We start from the raw sequence: 17,391 nt of genomic DNA on the forward strand, positions 1-17,391 counted from the left end.
TTAAAGTTAGTTATTACACACATATACAAAATTTCCATACGTGTTAATCTAAGTGTTCAAAAATTGTCCATGTGGGTTTTTATGAATAGATGCACATGGGGTTTTATATGAAGCACATTTATTTCAACAATTTTATGCCTGTGCATAAATCAAAAATTACAAAAGAATCATAAAGACTATGGGTCACAGTGTATAGGTACCCCTCCCTGATTGGCTGTGGAAATGTTCCTCAGTTCAGTGGGCAGGGCTCAAGCACTTAATTGGCAGGTATGACACAACAATAGATCCCCTGGGGTGTATTCACTAGGAACCAAACAGATCAAAAACGGGGAGGGACCGACCTGAATTTGTCCATTAGAAATTAAGTTTCCATTGCAAAACGTTTTGGACTAATGATTACACACACCTCTGGCTGACTACATCAGTTACATGGCCGTACAGGTTCACAAGGGAAATGTTGATATGGCAGATTCACTCATGTACAAGTACAAAAAAGCATTTCCATAACCCCCATCATCAACATTGAATACTGACAAAACCATGACTATTTAACTTGTTTTGCTTTAAGACAGAAAATTAAAAGCATTACACCTTTAGTAAAAACTGGTGAGCACAGTCTTTTTTTGGAGCGAAGGGGGGAATAGACCTAATTTCTTATCTTCCATCGTTCCCCTTGTACCCAGTGGGAGGCCGTGTCCCTCACGCCTTCCCTCCTTTTACAGTAGGAGGCATTTATGTCTCTGCTTCCCCCGCCGGGCCTGTAGCGCCGCCCTCGTGGCCATCTCAAACACTTCCCTCACCCCATCCTTGCTCTTTGCGGAGCACTCCATGTAGCCGAAGGCACTGATCCGGTTTGCCATGTCACGCCCCTCCTCTGGCTTCACAGGCTCCTGAGAGGGGTGGGGGGTCAGAATGTGGAGTCAGGAAAGCCACATATTGATCTTCTGAAAATTGTGTGTGTGAGAGAGATTGAGAGAGAGAGAGACTGACTGTACCTGCTTCATCTTGGCTAGCTCTCTGCGGGTGTGCTCGTCGTTACGCAGGTCCTTTTTGTTGCCCACTAGGATAATGGGAACGTTAGGGCAGAAGTGTTTGACTTCTGGAGTCCACTTCTCCGGGATGTTTTCTAAACAAGAGGGAAGGGCAGGAGTCAAGGCCAGTAGGAGTTAACGAGAGCAAACTTCTTCAGCATACTAATCAAGGCTGTCCAGTAGGGCTGGGCGATATATATCGTGTGACGATAGAGCATAATATGAAACGATAGACGTTTTTCTATCGTTTATTTCATTGTGTCGCAAATCACACTCTGAACGTGGCACAGAGCACGGAGCTCGTACCTAAAAGAGGGGCAACTTAGGTCGCATGGACATGGTTTGGGTATGAAAAGTCTGACAGACCAGAAAACCGTCCTCTGCAAAATATGCCGCAGGCCGGTCTCGACAACAGGCTCAAACACCACTAACATCTTTTACCACCTACGCAAGAATCATGTGAAACAGTACGGAGAAAGTCTATGGATGAGACCCAAAAAGGTACAGTTGAATGCTCAAAACAAACCCCTGACTCAGACGTTACAAGAGGCTTTTGCCCGCGTCACACCATATAGCAAAGAATCACGAAGATGGAAGGAGATAACAGCTGCCTTTCCAACTTACATCTGCAAAGACATGGCCCCAATTTACACGGTGGAGAAACGGGGGTTTCGTGGGTTGGTGCCTACACTCGACCCAAGGTACCAAATGCAAATTGATATGTGACACGTATTAATGCCAAAATAACATGCAAAACAGGCAAGCCCCCAAAAATATTTAAAAAATAATCATTTTAGGCCTATATTTATTTTGTTTGCAACTATAGTTTGTTTTCTATTTACTTTTAGATTTTATACATTCATTTTTTATGACATGCTTAATTTAAAATTTGCCCAGGTTCTAAATAAAATAATCAAATATGAGTAAGTACCTTTTTATTTGTTGAGTATAATTCAAAATGTAATAAGAAATAGGCCTCTCATATCTCATATCATATGAGATTTTGGCCATATCACCCAGCCCTACTGCCCAGGTAAAAGTCCTCTGATTGTGGGTGTAAGTGTGCTTTGCGATTCTGTCAAAGCTCTGTCACAAAAACAAGACCCGGTGTAAAAAAAGTGAATGTGTATAAGTCTGCACAGTTGTATTGATGTCTGACAGAATTGGTATGTGTGGGTGTCTGTACGCGTAGCGACATAAATACTCACCCAAACTGTCGGGGCTATCAATGGAAAAGCACATGAGGATGACATCAGTATCTGGGTAAGAGAGGGGACGGAGCCTATCATAGTCCTCCTGGCCTGCTGTATCCCATAGTGCCAACTCAACCTGACAAAGGATTTCAAGAGACATCAACCAACTGTGCCCAACTTCCCAGATAAATAAGGCGTATCTGACCTATTATGAAACAATGAAGAGGCATGATGCAGAATGGCCAATCCACATTTAATCATAGGAAAAGTCAGCAATACGACATAATTACACACAGCTGGGCAACTTACTGCTTAAAAAAATCAATTGAAACAAAATGTGATATCTGCCAACATTTTCTGCCACTATTGGCGCTTACCAACTTGGGCAAGCCTCGAGTGAGGTTGCAAATTGGGAGGAGCCAGTGGTGACTGTTGGCAGATTTGAATTCTGTTAATTCTCATTGATCGTCCTGCTTTGTATGATAAATGTTATTTTACAGCAAGAGAAATACAGGTTGAAAAAAAGAAAGGGAGAAGACATTACCTGTTTGCTGTCAACCTCAATGTCAGCGACATAGTTCTCGAAGACAGTGGGCACGTAGACCTCTGGGAACTGGTCTTTACTGAATACGATGAGCAGGCAGGTCTTCCCGCACGCTCCGTCTCCCACTATGACCAGTTTCTTTCGGATTGCTGCCATGACTGAACAAACGAGAGAGAATGTTGAGACAGACATAAATACATTACAGATCAAAGAGTTGGAGCATGGATGGTACTGGCAACAGATGTTTTCAAGTCCTGCATGGGCCTCATATTACATAGTTAATAGTTACAGTATGTTCGCTGTAGCCCATTCATAGGCACCAACTCCCTTAGAGTGCATATAGATGAAGGTATCTTCTTCCTGGGGGACTTGTTAAGAGCCTGGACACTTGCTCAAAATGCTAACACGCATCGCTTGCGGTACGGTTTTGGAAACATAATGAACGTATCTTTTATATCAGGACAAAAAATAAATAAAAAGGTTAAATTATTACACACCTTCATAGGGTTAGTGTTCCCACGTGATCATATATCCATGTTACATAACATGTTTACTGAAAACAGACAGAAGAGACCACCTGTGCTCCTGTGTGTAAGCATGAGGAAGTGTAGTCCTTCAACTAGAAGCACACACAGTGTATGGATCTGTGCCAATCTGCTAACATTATAGTAAGTGCATCTTTTTTACTTGAAATATTTCCCCCCCCTCGCTGACATGAAAGATAAGCGCCCAATTTGGTCTCATATGCGACTAAATATGTTTCTGTGCAACCAAGAGTTTTATTTTGGGAGCACTGTGCAACTATGAAAAAAATCTCCCAGATAGTTGTAATAATGATAAGGCTTCGCTGTGCCGTTGTTTCCGAGTTCCCTAGAGAAACAAGCGAGTGCAGATCCATTGTTGCACCACTACTAAAGCGAAAACGGTTTGCTTCTAGCTCTACCAGGTCAAAAGATTGACCCATATTACTGGCGCACCATTTTCATCTTCCTAAAGCTGATCGCCAGAACCGCATTTTACATTCGAACCATGTCGTGGACCATTCTAAAACCACTCGCGCTTCGACGTCGTTAACCATTTGTTGAGACTTTGTTCAGTCATGTTACCTCGTTGTCTAGCTAGCTAAGAACCTGGTAACTTTATCAGTTTATCCAAACATTTGGGGGCACATAAACAAAGGAAATGGGATAGCTTCTACAGGAGATCAATGGTAATAGCAATGAATGAATGACAGATCTCTTGCATTTAATCATCCCAAACCTGACGTTTATAAAGAGACAGTGTACATTTTTCAATGTAATGCATAGGGGGCTCCCGAGTGGCGCAGCACTACAGTCCCTGGTTCGAATCCAGGCTGTATCACAACCGGCCGTGATTGAGAGTCCGATAGGGTGGCGCACAATTGCCCAGCGTCATGTCCGGGTTTGGCTGGTGTAGGTCGTCATTGTAAATAAGAATTTGTTCTTAATCGACTTGCCTAGTTAACAATACATTTAAAAAAATAGGACAAGAGCTTTTACACAATATAGAAACCTAATATTCCACAACTGACTTATTTACAGTATATTAGTTTCTAGGGCACAACATGTGCGTCAAAAGTAGCAAGAATTCCTTTAGCCTGTATCTCAATCAAAAAAAGTATTTTCTGGTGCGCCTAAATTTTATGTGGTACTTTTTTTAAATTGGGAAAATGTTTTCAGAACTGTTTTCCAAGCGATGGTTAATGACTAGAGGTTGACCGATTCAGCATGGCTGATTAATTAGGGACGATTTCGTGTTTTCAACAATCGGTAATCTGCATTTTTGGACGCCGAATTTGGCCGATTACATGTCAATCCACGAGGAGACTGCGTTGCAGGCTGACCACCTGTTATGCGAGTGCAGCATCAAAAGGACCTTGGGAGCCACAGTAAGTTGCTAGCTAGCATTAAAAACTGATTGTTTTTTTATAAGCTATCTTAACATAATCACTAGTTAACCTAGTAATATCATCAACCATAACTAGCTTGTCCTGCGTTGCATATAATCAAAGCGGTGCCTGTTAATTTACCGTCTAATCACAGCCTACTTCAACCTCGCCAAACAGGTGATGAATTAACAAAAGCACATTCATGAAAAAAGCACAATCATGGCACAAATGTACCTAACCATGAACATCAAGGTCTTTCTTAAAATCAATACACAAGTATATATTTTTAAACCTGCATATTTTGCTAAAATAAATTAATGTTAGCAGGCAATATAACTAGGGAAATTGTGACACTTCTCTTGCATTCTGTGCAAGCAGAGTCAGGGAATATGCAGCAGTTTGGGCTGCCTGGCTCCTAGCGAACTGTGTGAAGACCATTTCTTCCTAACAATGACCGTAATTAATTTGCCAGACTTTTACATAGTTATGACATAACATTGAAGGTTGTGCAATGTAACAGCAATATTTAGGACTTAGGGATGCCACCCGTTCGATAAAATACAGAACGGTTCCGTATTTCACTGAAAGAATGAACGTTTTGTTTTCGAAATGATAGTTTCCAGATTTGACCATATTACTGACCTAAGGCTCGTACTTCTGTGTGTTTATTATATTATAATTAAGTCTATGATTTGATATTTGATAGAACAGTCTGACTGAGCGGTGGTAGGTAGCAGCAGGCTCGTAAGCATTCATTCAAACAGCACTTTCCTGCGTTTGCCAGCAGCTCTTTGCAATGCTTGATGCACTGTTTATGACAAGCCTATCAACTCCCGAGATTAGGCAGGCAATACTATAGTGCCTATAAGAACATCCAATAGTCAAAGGTATATGAAATACAAATAGTAGCGAGAGAAATAGTCAAATAATAACTACAACCTAAAACTTCTTAACTGGGAATATTGAAGACTCATGTTAAAAGGAACCACCACCTTTCATATGTTCTCATGTTCTGAACAAGTAACTTAAACGTTAGCTTTTTTAACATGGCACATATTGCACTTTTACTTTCTTCTCCAACGGTGTTTTTGCATTAGTTATGTTTCATTATTTATTTGAGACTAAATTGATTTAGTTATTATATTAAGTTAAAATAAGTGTTCATTGTTCATTCAGTATTGTTGTAATTGTCATTATTACAAATATATATATATATATATATATATATATATATAAACATCTGCTTTTTTTGGTCTTCCAATAATCGGTATCGGTGTTGAAAAATCATTATCGGTCAACCTCCATTATTGACATTGCTAACGCAGTGTTGAAATTATAGCTAACCGCTGAAAACCCAATGGAGAGAAGGGTTTGAGAGCTATGTTAGTGGGTAGCCCAATGTTGGATGAATGTTACTCCTTTGTCCAAGGACCTTACATGTTTTGTTAAAAGGGAGAATTGACTCCGGTAGCCAAAACAGCCAAATACTCCATACTGAAACGATTCTCAATTGCAGCACAGTTCTAGAAACATAAACCCCTCTACTTTCATATCAAAATAATTTCACAAATGCAAAAAAAAAATTTAAAAAAATAAGTTGCAGCAGACAGTATTTTTAGTGAGAACAAGTTTGTCTTCTGTTTACACACAAGTGTTTGGGGACGCATATAGCTAATTAGCACAGGTAGTCCACTGTCTTCCATCTGTTTTCCATAAAACAAGCGCTATAACATGGAGATATGGCCATGTGGGAACCCTAACACTATAAAAAGGTGTATACATTTATTTTTGCCAATATGAAAGGATCTTATACTTCCAAAACCATACCGCAAGCGGTGTGTTGATGTTCAGAGTGAACATCACCATACCGCAAGCGGTGTGTTGATGTTCAGAGTGAACATCACCATACCGCAAGCGGTGTGTTGATGTTCAGAGTGAACATCATTGCTCTTAACAAAACTCCCCCTACAGATGACATCTTCTTCCAATGACGCTTAGCTACACTATATATATATATATATATACATATACACACACACAAAAGTATGTGTACACCCATTAAAATGAGTGGATTTGGTCATTTCAGCCACACCTGTTGCTGACAGGTGTATAAAATCAAGCACGCGGCCATGCAATATCCATAGACAAACACTGGCAGTAGAATGGCCTTAGAACTGCGACTTTCAACGTGGCATTGTCATAGGATGCCACCTTTCCAACAAGTCAGTTCTAAAAATGTCTGCCCTGCTAGAGCTGCCCTTGTTAACTGTAAGTGTTGTTATTGTGAAGTGGAAACTTCTAGGAGCAACAACAGCTTAGACGCAAAGTGGTAGGCCACACAAGCTCACAGAACAGGACCGCTGAGTGCAGAAGCACATAAAAATCGTCTGTCCTCTGTTGTAACACTCACTACCGACTTCCAAACGGCCTCTGGAAGCAACGTCAGCACAAGACCTGTTTGTCGGGAACTTCATGAAATGGGTTTCCATGGCCGAGCAGCCACACACAAAACTAAGATCACCATGCGCAATGCCAAGTGTCAGCTGGAGTGGTGTAAAGCTCGCCGCCATTGGACTCCGGAGCAGTGGGAATGCATTCTCTGGAGTGACGAATCACGCTTCAACATCTGGCAGTTCAACGGACGAATCTGAGTTTGGCGGATGCCAGTTGGGCACTACCTGCCCCAATGCATAGTGCCAACTGTAAAGTTTGGGGGAGGAGGAATAATGGTCTGGGGCTGTTTTATCCTGGTTCGGGCTAGGCCCCTTAGTTCCAGTGAAGGGAAATCTAAACACTACAGCATACAATGACATTCGAGGCGATTCTGTGCTTCCACATGTGGTAACAGTTTGGGGAAGTCCCTTTCCTGTTTCAGCATTAATGCCCCTGTGCACAAAGTGAGGTCAATACAGAAATGGTTTGTCGAAATCAGTGTGGAAGAACTTGACTGGCCTGCACAGAGCCCTGACCTCAACCCCAACATCAGTGCCCAACCTCACTAATGATATTGTGGCTGAATGGAAGCAAGTCCCTCCAGCAATGTTCCAACATCTAATGGAAAGCCTTCCAAAAAGAGTGGAAGCTGTTATAGCAGCAAACGAGGGACCAACGTCATATTAATGCCCAAGATTTTGGAATGAGATGTTAGATGAGCAGGTGTCCACATACTTTTGGTCATGTAATGTAATGAGTTATGTATGATCAGGGTCTATGTTAGCCGTGAGTTATGATCAGGGTCTATGTTAGCCGTAGCTATCTTTGTAGCAGTGGTGGAACTGTATTTTGAAATGAAATAACGGGATGAAATAAAGGGACAGATCTCACTTCAAAATATGAATTTGTCAAAATCATTGATTAATTCATATGATCGAATAGGTCTCCTGTAGGATTTGTGATCTGGAACATCACAGCTAGACTTTGTCTAATGTTATGAATACACTAAGGATACTTTTCAGATAAGGATTATTTTAATTCATTCAGGAACATAAGTCTCAGATCAAAAAGTATCGATTGTGCATATTTGAATGTCAATCAGAATAACAGTAGTTGACGCAACTAAAGTAGCTAGCTAACGGAGTGGGATATCAAAACAAGATAACGAGCAAGCTAATATATTGTAACGACCCTGGGTTTATAGGCGCGGAAATCGACTCTGCCGTTCGAGCATGCTTTTGCGGCACAGTCGATGGCGCGCCGGACCTCCGGCTAGAAGGTCGAGACCTGCTCCCTGCTGTTTCATTACAGTATTATCTATCCCCCTCCTCACAACAGTAGGCTATTTTTGCTCGTTAACGGTGCAGCAAACGTAGCTAATTTACTGGCTTACCTACTTGATTAGCCACAAGATAAAAACTTAATGAATTAAACTAGGCAAGTCAGTTAAGAACCACATTCTTATTTACAATTACGGTCTACCAAAAGGCCTCCTGCGGGGACGGGGATTAAAAGTACACATATAGGGAAAAAAAACAAACACTAAATAAAGAAAAACCTAAGACGACAACATAGCATGGCACAACCCATGACAACACGCATGGTAGCAACTAGCTAGGCAACTAACAGAAGGGTTGCTAACTAACTTTACTAACAAATAACGTTAGATAGCTATTTCTAGCTAGCTAGCTAGCTCAACACGAAATAAAAGTTGCTAGCTCGTAGCTAGTCAACACGTGTTATTAATTGATCCGGCCATGTCTGATATTGCAGGGCACGAATACCACGTAAACAGCCCTAGCTAACTAACTAGTTAACGTTATCTTTGTGAAAATAACCCATTTTCCAACGATAGTTTGCTAGCGTATTAGATTAGCCTATCAGATGCGGAAGTGATGGGTGGCTAGCTTTCTAACTGGCAAGGTTGAAGAGGAAAATACATTTAGACCTGGTTAGCTTTTAATGCGCGTAAAATAACTATGGTAGTTAGCGATACTACTGCATTATTGATTTCTGAGTTATATTGGCAACATTCCTGTAATCCAATTAGGCTTACCTGGCCAATAGGTAGCTAGCTAGTTTGATGTTTTCTTGATAATGTCTCGGTCTCACGCTTGACTAGTTAGCTTGTGTTAGGCTAGTAGTTCCCAACCGTGTTTGAGGGGGCGCTCTGAAACAGACCGCGAGGAGGAGGTGCTTGACTCGGACTGCGTAGGACGGGTGGTAACTGAAAAATCTTTGATGACCCGGACAGCAAAGTCTGTGTACAGTCAGGGTTTCCTCCCTCTTTATGGACACTGACTGAAGCCACACAGTTCCAAACATGGCTTTAACAGAGATGCCCTATTTCACCCCATCGTTCAGACTGCAACGGTGTGTTTATTTGTCACAAGAAAGATATATCTCCAGATGGACCTTGGCAAAAACACCAACAAATGAATTGATTCTCAAATAATCCATTTCCATTATGATAATTATAATTATTAATAATAATGATCATAGTTAATTGATCATTATGATGAATGATAATTGCACTGATCGCGTATAAACGTCCCTGCTAAGAAATGAGTAAAGGTAGCCCGAGTGGCGCAGCGTTCTAAGGCACTGCATCTCACTCATCTCATACAGACCCTGGTTCGAATCCAGGCTGTATCACATCTGGCCGTGATTGGGAGTACCATAGGGCGGGGCACAATTGTCCCAGCGTCGTCCAGGTTTGGCTGGGGTAGGCCGTCATTGTAAATAAGAATTTGTTCTTAACTGACTTGCCTAGTTAAATAACATAAAAAAGCCCTTGATCATGACTCTCAGTTCCATTACATTACACCTCAATCAGTGAACAAAGGCTTCTTCTTCTTTGAGATTGGGTTGGCGGATCGCATCCAACGTTTAAGGTGGGTCACCGCCACCTACTGTACGGGAGGTTATTATTTTATTAGTCCTGTGAAGCCCTAGACCCATCCCCCCCACACTACACCCCACCCAAACGCCAATCCCGTCCAGAAGGAGTATTCAGATGTTTTGGCTTCCAGAGCCAATTCTCCCTTTAAACAGAACATGTAAGGTCCTTGGACTAAAGCGTAATGTCAGGCTCCTTTACTCCAATATTTGGCTAGAGTAAAATACCTTCTTCTATCAATCACCTTTTTTTATAAAGCCCTTTTTACATCAGCAGATGTCACAAAGTGCTAATACAGAAACCCAGCCTTAAACCCCAAACAGCAAGAAATTCAGATATAGAGGCACGGTGGCTAGGAAAAACTCCTTAGGAAGGCAGGAACCTTGGAAGAAACCAGGCTCTGAGGAGTGGCAAGCCCCCTTCTGTCTGTGTTGGGTGGAGATTATAAGAGTACATGTGTTACAGTATAGCTTCCGTCCCTCTCCTCACCCCTACCTGGGCTCGAACCAGGGACCCTCTGCACACATCGACAACAGCCACCCTCAAAGCATGGTTGCCCATCGCTCCACAAAAGCTGCGGCCCTTGCAGAACAACTACTTCAGGTCTCAGAGCGAGTGACGTCACCCGATTGAAACGCTATTAGCGTGCACCACCGCTAACAAGCTAGCCATTTCACATCGGTTACACATAACCAACAATTCAGTTTTAAGAAAATACGTAAACAAAAGTAAGAGATAAGAATAACAAATAATAAGTCAGTTAAGAACACATTCTTATTTACAATGACGGCCTAGGAACAGTAGGTTAACTGCCTTGTTCAGGAGCAGAACGACAGATTTGTACCTTGTCAGCTCGGGGATTCAATCTAACCACTCGGCTACCTGTCGCCCCATGCGTGTGCACCGGTGCGGGGGCACCGGTGGCATCGAGGTACTTGAAGTAATATGCACAAGTAGGTAGAGTTATTAAAGTGACTTTGAATAGATAATAACAGAGAGTAGCAGCAGTGTAGAAGAAGAGGGCAATGCAAATAGTCTGGCCATTTGATTAGCTGTTCAGGAATCTTATGGCTTGGGGGAAGAAGCTGTTTAGAAGCCTCTTGGACCTAGACTCTTGGACCTAGACTTGGCACTCCGATACCGCTTGTTGTGTGGTAGCAGAGAGAACAGTCTATGACTAGGGTGGCTGGAGTCTTTGACAATTTTTAGGACCTGACACTGCCTGGTATAGAGGTCCTGAATGGCAGGAAGTTTGGCTCCGGTGATGTGCTGGGCCGTTCACGCACTACCCTCTGTAGTGCCTTGCGGTCGGAGACGGAGCAGTTGCCGTACCAGGCAGTGATGCAACCCATCAGGATGCTCGCAATGGTGCAGCTGAAAAAACCTTTTGAGGATCTGAGGACCCATGCCAAATATTTTCAGTTTCCTGAGGGAGAATAATTTTTGCCATGCCCTCTTCACGACTGTCTTAGTGTACTTCGACCATTTTAGTTGGTTGGTGATGAGGACAGCAAGGAACTTGAAGTTTTCAACCTGCTCCACTACAGCCCCATCGATGAGAATGGGGGAGTGCTCGGTCCTCTTTTTCTTGTAGTCCACAATCATCTCCTTTGTCTTGATGACATTGAGGGAGAGGTTGTTGTCCTTGAACCACTGTCAGGTCTTTGACCTCTTCCTTATAGGCTGTCGCATTGTTGTCGGTGATCAAACCTTCCACTGTTGTGTCATCGGCAAACGTAATGAAATTATGGTGTTGGAGTCGTGCCTGGCCGTGCAGTCATGAGTGAACAGAGAGTACAGGAGGGGACTGAGCACGCACCGCTGAGGGGCCCCCATGTTGAGGATCAGCGTGGCGGATGTGTTGTTACCTACCCTTACCACCTGGGGGCGGCCGGTCAGGAAGTCCAGAGGGAGGTGTTTAGTCCCAGGGTCCTTAGCTTATTGATGAGCTTTGAGGGCACCATGGTGTTGAACGCTGAGCTGTAGTCAATGAATAGCATTCTCACATAGGGGTTCCTTTTGTCCAGGTGGGAAATGGCAGTGTGGAGTGCAATGTAGATTGCATCATCTGTGGATCTGTTGGGGCGGTTTGCTAATTGGAATGGGTGCTTTAATGTGTTTGGAACCCAGGAAGAGTTGCTGCTGCCTTGGCAACAGCAAATGGAGATCCCTAATGAATACAAATACACCTACACATTTCGAGTCTCATAGCAAGGAGTTTGAATACCTATGTAAATAAGGTATTTCTGTTTTTATTATTTATACATTTGCAAACATTTCTAAAAACCTGTTTTCACTTTGTCATTATGGGGTATTGTGTGAAGATTGATGAGAAAAAATATATTTGATACATTTTAGAATAAGGCAGTAACATAACAATATGTGGAAAAAGTGAAAGGGTCTGAATACTTTCCGAATGCACCGTGCATCATTGGTACCATAGCATACATACAAAAGATGTGATAGACAACTCATTTTGAATTATTGGAAACAGCTCGCTAAACAATGGTTGACAATAAGTTCGGCCTGTCTGTAATGCTTCACAATGCTATGTGTGTGTGTACATGTGTACATGTGTATGTTATGCACATATGTGTCTGTGCTTGTATGTGTGTGTGTTTGTATGTGTGTGTGTTTGTATGCCCCTCAGTGTGTGTGTGTTTGTTTGTATGCCCCTCTTTGTGTGTGTGTGTGTGTGTGTGTGTGCCCCTCTGTGTGTGTGTGTGTGTGTGTATATGCCCCTCTCCCTGTGTGTGTGTGTGTGTGTGTGTGTGTGTGTGTGTGTGTGTGTGTGTGTGTGTGTGTGTGTGTACACTCTGTCCTCTGTTCGTGTATTAATGACCATTGCTCTGGCTCTAATCCTGATAAGAGGCTTTCTTAGCACTAGTCAAATTCCCCTCTTGGAAACCAACTCAGGCGTAATGTTCCATGGAAATGCTCCCAGCAATAGGCTTAATGCTAATAATTTTCCCATGTGACTGTTTACGAAACCTGTTTACACAAAACACATAGATTTTTGATAAATAATTAAAATTGTACAATATCAAGATCTCTCCGTTTTTTTCACCAGCATCCTTTCATCTGTGAAAGATGACAGGGAGTACAGCAGCAAAGTGTAAGACCGGTTTTATTATTATTATACCTAAAATTCCTGTTCATTCCTGCTGAAGAAATGTCTATTTTTTCCTGGCTACTGCTACTCTGTAATAGTCTGTTAGTGATGGTTTACAATAGATTATGGGTCAGACAAAAGACGTAGAAGAGACATAATTTTTTTTACTATAAAAGAGATTTATTTGAAACAATAGACACAAAATCCATATAATGTAATTATATTAATATTAAAGTAAACAGTATAAATGGTGTCCGGTTCAGGTGTCCGGTTCATGGATGTCAGTACGAGCAGCCCAAGTCCCAGTGAGACTTTAAAGTCCTATTCTTCCAAAGGCAACACTGCACTTTGTTTCCACGCTCCACTGTCCAGCTGAGCTGAGTCAGAGGCTATCTCTGACCCTATAAGCATAAGGTCCTAACCTTTAACCCTCATTGGGAGGTCCCTGGGCCGGCTGTGTGCCCTTCCTTGGGCAGGGATGGCTGCCAGAGGACCCTCATACCTGGAAAGGGTAGTCCTGCAGGTAGTGCACCAGTGGGCGTGGCAGGGGCAGCTGGTCAATGCAGTCGATTTGGCAGTTGATGGTGAGGCGTGTGAGGTGCTGGAGAGAGGGGAAGGCCTGTGGCAGGGGACGCATCAGCTTGAGCAGTACTGCATTGTCCTTCGCTGAGGGCTGGGAAGGGCTGGGTTTGGCATTAGGTTTTGAAGGGCCCTCTGACTCCACTCTCTTGCCCTGTTGTGTCTGGCCTGAGCCAACATAGTGTTGCACCAGGCTGCAGACATCAGGGAAGGACAGCAAGTGAGGGGGGCCTGGGGAGCTGGAATCCAGCCGGAAGCGACCCCCACTGTACTCTATGCGTACATTGGTGGGGCCACAGGCCGTCTTCACTGACAGGGTCAGCATGTAGAGAGGGTGGCTGCTGTCGCGTACCAGGAAGGTTCCCACTGACACCTTCAGGAGAGCGTCTCGAGCCTCTCTGGCTGAAATGGACCCCCAGTACCAACCTGGAGCCAGAAACAGACGCACATGTTACTATTGTGTCCCATATTATCTCCATTACATGCAGACTTTAACGCTGAAACACACACACATGCTTACACATATAAACATACGCACATATAAACATACACACATATAAACATACACACATACACACATGTAAACATACGCACATATAAACATACACACATATAAACATACACACATACACACATATAAACATACGCACATATAAACATACGCACATATAAACATACACACATATAAACATACACACATACACACATATAAACATACGCACATATAAACATACACACATATAAACATACACACACACACACATGCTTACACATATAAACATACGCACATATAAACATACACACATATAAACATACACACATACACACATGTAAACATACACACATACACACATATAAACACACACACATGCTTACACATATAAACATACACACATACACATAAGGGGGGTGCTAGTAGGCATACCTGAGTTCTGTAGGTTCTGGAAGGTGGTGGTGATGCAGCAGAGGTCCTCTGTAGGGTCACAGGGAGGGGCAGTCGGGTTCTGACAACACAAATCTCCTCTCTCACCATCATTCTGCTGCATGCTGCTCATCATCCTGGCAATCATATCTGAAGGTGGCCCTCGCAACAGAGCCCTGAGGTAGGAGGAAAGAATCTTTCATTTTGTGCCTGGATTGGATAGGCTATAACACAGTAGTTGCTATGGAGACAGAAACATATGTCACATCCAGGGGTGGCAAAAGGATTGTGATTTCCACCCCACAATGTTGTCATATAAGGTAAAGGGGAGGGCGGAAAAAGTGCTCATGCAGCTTGCTTCGTGTTTAATGTTTAGGGAAAATCGTGATTGGTGAAAATCTGTGAATATCATACTACATAAATAGTCTTCAATAACTTGGCAAATGGTGGTATATGAACCCTTAGGAGGCACTTTGTTAAACTGTCAGCAGAGGCCTGAAGGCACTGATGCTGCTATAACATAAATATGTGGGGAATGTGTAAAGAAGATGATTTTCCTCCTTTCTTTATCAACTTTGACTTAACCATGTGCCTTTATGTTAACCGTGTGTAGTGAAAAAGAAAAGGAAAGCACCACACTCTAGGCACTCAGATGCAATAATTTAATAACCAAAGTAATAACCAACGACAGCCTTGATGTCTTCATCAGGGTGTAATGACAAACACTGCAGGTCACTAGTTGATAGAGTTTGAAAGGGTCTGTAATCATGGTCGGCTGTGGCTTAATTTCATTGGTTGATGTACACATATAAAGAGAACATAAAAAAGCATGAATGGATAACATATGATCATAGATACAATTTGGTTACATAGGCCTACAAACATGATTTACAATGGATAGCAAAAACATAAGAATCCCAAGAATGGCTTCAGATCAAACTCTACGTTGAGACCGAATGGGGTCTTAAATTAAAGATCTAGGCGGCCTCTCAATTTAACAATACATTGTCAAGGTCACCCCCTATCCTAGGGAGACCGATATAGCAAAGGCACAAAATAGAGAGTGGTTTGCTTCCAAAAACTGGCCCGCAACTGGATACGTCGAGTTTTTGCTACAATGCTCAGAGATTCTTACTTTTAGTTCGCGCTTCGTTTTACCCATTTACTTTTTACAACAAGGACAAGTTATAAGATAAATTACTGCCTTAGTGAAGCACGTGACAACACCTAATAAAATAAATCATAATTATAGCGTCTCCAAAGGGGCTACACAACTAAAAGAACATAAAAATAACGTTTAACAAAACGTTTAGGATCCACGATTATTGCTAACCTATTATTATTACCTATATGATATACAAACAATATATAATGTAGGTAACAACGTTAAATCCCATGATGAATTCTTGACAAGAAATACCTTCCATTTTGCATGGAGAAAAAGTCCATCCACATTCAAACTTTCAGCCTAGGTTACAACTGTCACAGGCAGACATTTTTCGACTATAGGCCTAAATTATAATCTTCGAATATGAACTCATATAAATCCTAAACACTTCATTCTCCTGGCTTTGTTCGACACTGTCTGGTACACAACGAATAAATTCTGTGCTGAATGTTCCTTAATTTCCAACATGTGATGTCAAAACGTGGCTACATTTGATTTTCTCAGCACAGCCAAATTGTGAAATTAAAATGAGTGCATGTAGCCTAATTGTGCCAACAACAAATTCAACTTACCTTTGAACACAATAAATCATAATGAATATGAATCCAGTTTAAACATTTTGGCATGTATGCTTATACAATTATCAAATAAAACCAGTGATTATTATATATTGTAGGAACAGTCACTGAGTTGACGTTGTCATGGCGCCAATAACCCGAAAAACAAAAGTAATCTCAATAACTAAATAGACTTTTCAGATTTTTTTCCAAATTTAAAATAATCCAAATTTATTTTGGTCATAACTATAAAATCTCCAACGTGTCAGTTTCAACCTCCGAAAAAATATAGGGTGAAGTCCAGCGGAGTAATCCGCTCACCAGACACTGTTCTTATTCGATTCTAAGGAAAGACGGTGAGAAAACCACTCTCTTGTAAATTCAGTGTTGCGGATTGACGGAAGTTCTAGGAATCTAATTCCAAGAATGGCTTTGTATTTCAGCGCCGCAGCGGCAGAGACCGCGTCTGCCCAGTGCGCACCCTGTTTCGCGGAACTGCGCTGCGTTTCGATTTGCTCCGGCGCGTGCTCGAGTTTCCTTTTCAGCCTCGCGCCAGGGGTATGGAAGAGGCTCAGCTGGCATCACCAGCACGCCTAATGCGCAGCGGATGACTTCTTAGTAGAGCACTTTCCAGGAAAGCTGACTGAAATTGACCTTAGCTGACTGAGCCTCCCCCTTATAATGCTCCGCCTTCCCTCATAATGTTTCATAGGCTACTGTTGATTCTTTAACTTTGTGATTACCGTTTGTAAACCTATTAAATGTTTAAATGAGTGTTTACAAACAAATACATCTCCAATTTTACTTCTTCAATTTATATGTTCTGTTTTACGATATTCAAGCATATATTTTCCAGGTAGAGGCCGGGTGCCATTCAAAAAAATATTTCTCAGACATAATTTGACCTCATTCAGATTATCACTGTGGTATGTACAAACACACATTCACACACATTATTTTATTTAACACTTGACCGTCCCTTGTATCCCCCATTACCCAAACATTTAGTAAAAACAGAAGACAAATTAAATATACATCATTTTT

At 42.0% G+C, this 17,391-nt stretch overlaps 2 protein-coding genes across 2 annotated transcripts; both read right to left on the minus strand.

Moving 5' to 3' along the window:
* Positions 1 to 101: 101 nt before the first annotated feature.
* On the minus strand, positions 102 to 9,398 carry LOC110528412 (transforming protein RhoA). Its single transcript, XM_021610460.2, has 5 exons — positions 9,167 to 9,398; positions 2,769 to 2,926; positions 2,240 to 2,360; positions 996 to 1,126; positions 102 to 890 (listed from the first exon to the last, which is right to left on the minus strand). Exons 2-5 carry the CDS (start codon positions 2,922 to 2,924, stop codon positions 717 to 719), a joined length of 582 nt encoding a protein of 193 aa, XP_021466135.1. The 5' UTR covers positions 2,925 to 2,926; positions 9,167 to 9,398; the 3' UTR covers positions 102 to 716.
* Positions 9,399 to 13,279: 3,881 nt separating this feature from the next.
* LOC110528417 (cytokine-inducible SH2-containing protein) lies at positions 13,280 to 16,859 on the minus strand. The gene is made up of 3 exons (XM_021610465.2): positions 16,363 to 16,859; positions 14,626 to 14,798; positions 13,280 to 14,126 (listed from the first exon to the last, which is right to left on the minus strand). The coding sequence occupies exons 1-3, from the start codon at positions 16,380 to 16,382 to the stop codon at positions 13,618 to 13,620; spliced, it is 702 nt and encodes a 233-aa protein (XP_021466140.1). The 5' UTR covers positions 16,383 to 16,859; the 3' UTR covers positions 13,280 to 13,617.
* Positions 16,860 to 17,391: the final 532 nt, after the last annotated feature.

The sequence above is a fragment of the Oncorhynchus mykiss genome, chromosome 7, assembly GCF_013265735.2.
Source record: "Oncorhynchus mykiss isolate Arlee chromosome 7, USDA_OmykA_1.1, whole genome shotgun sequence".
Classification (NCBI taxonomy): domain Eukaryota; kingdom Metazoa; phylum Chordata; class Actinopteri; order Salmoniformes; family Salmonidae; genus Oncorhynchus; species Oncorhynchus mykiss.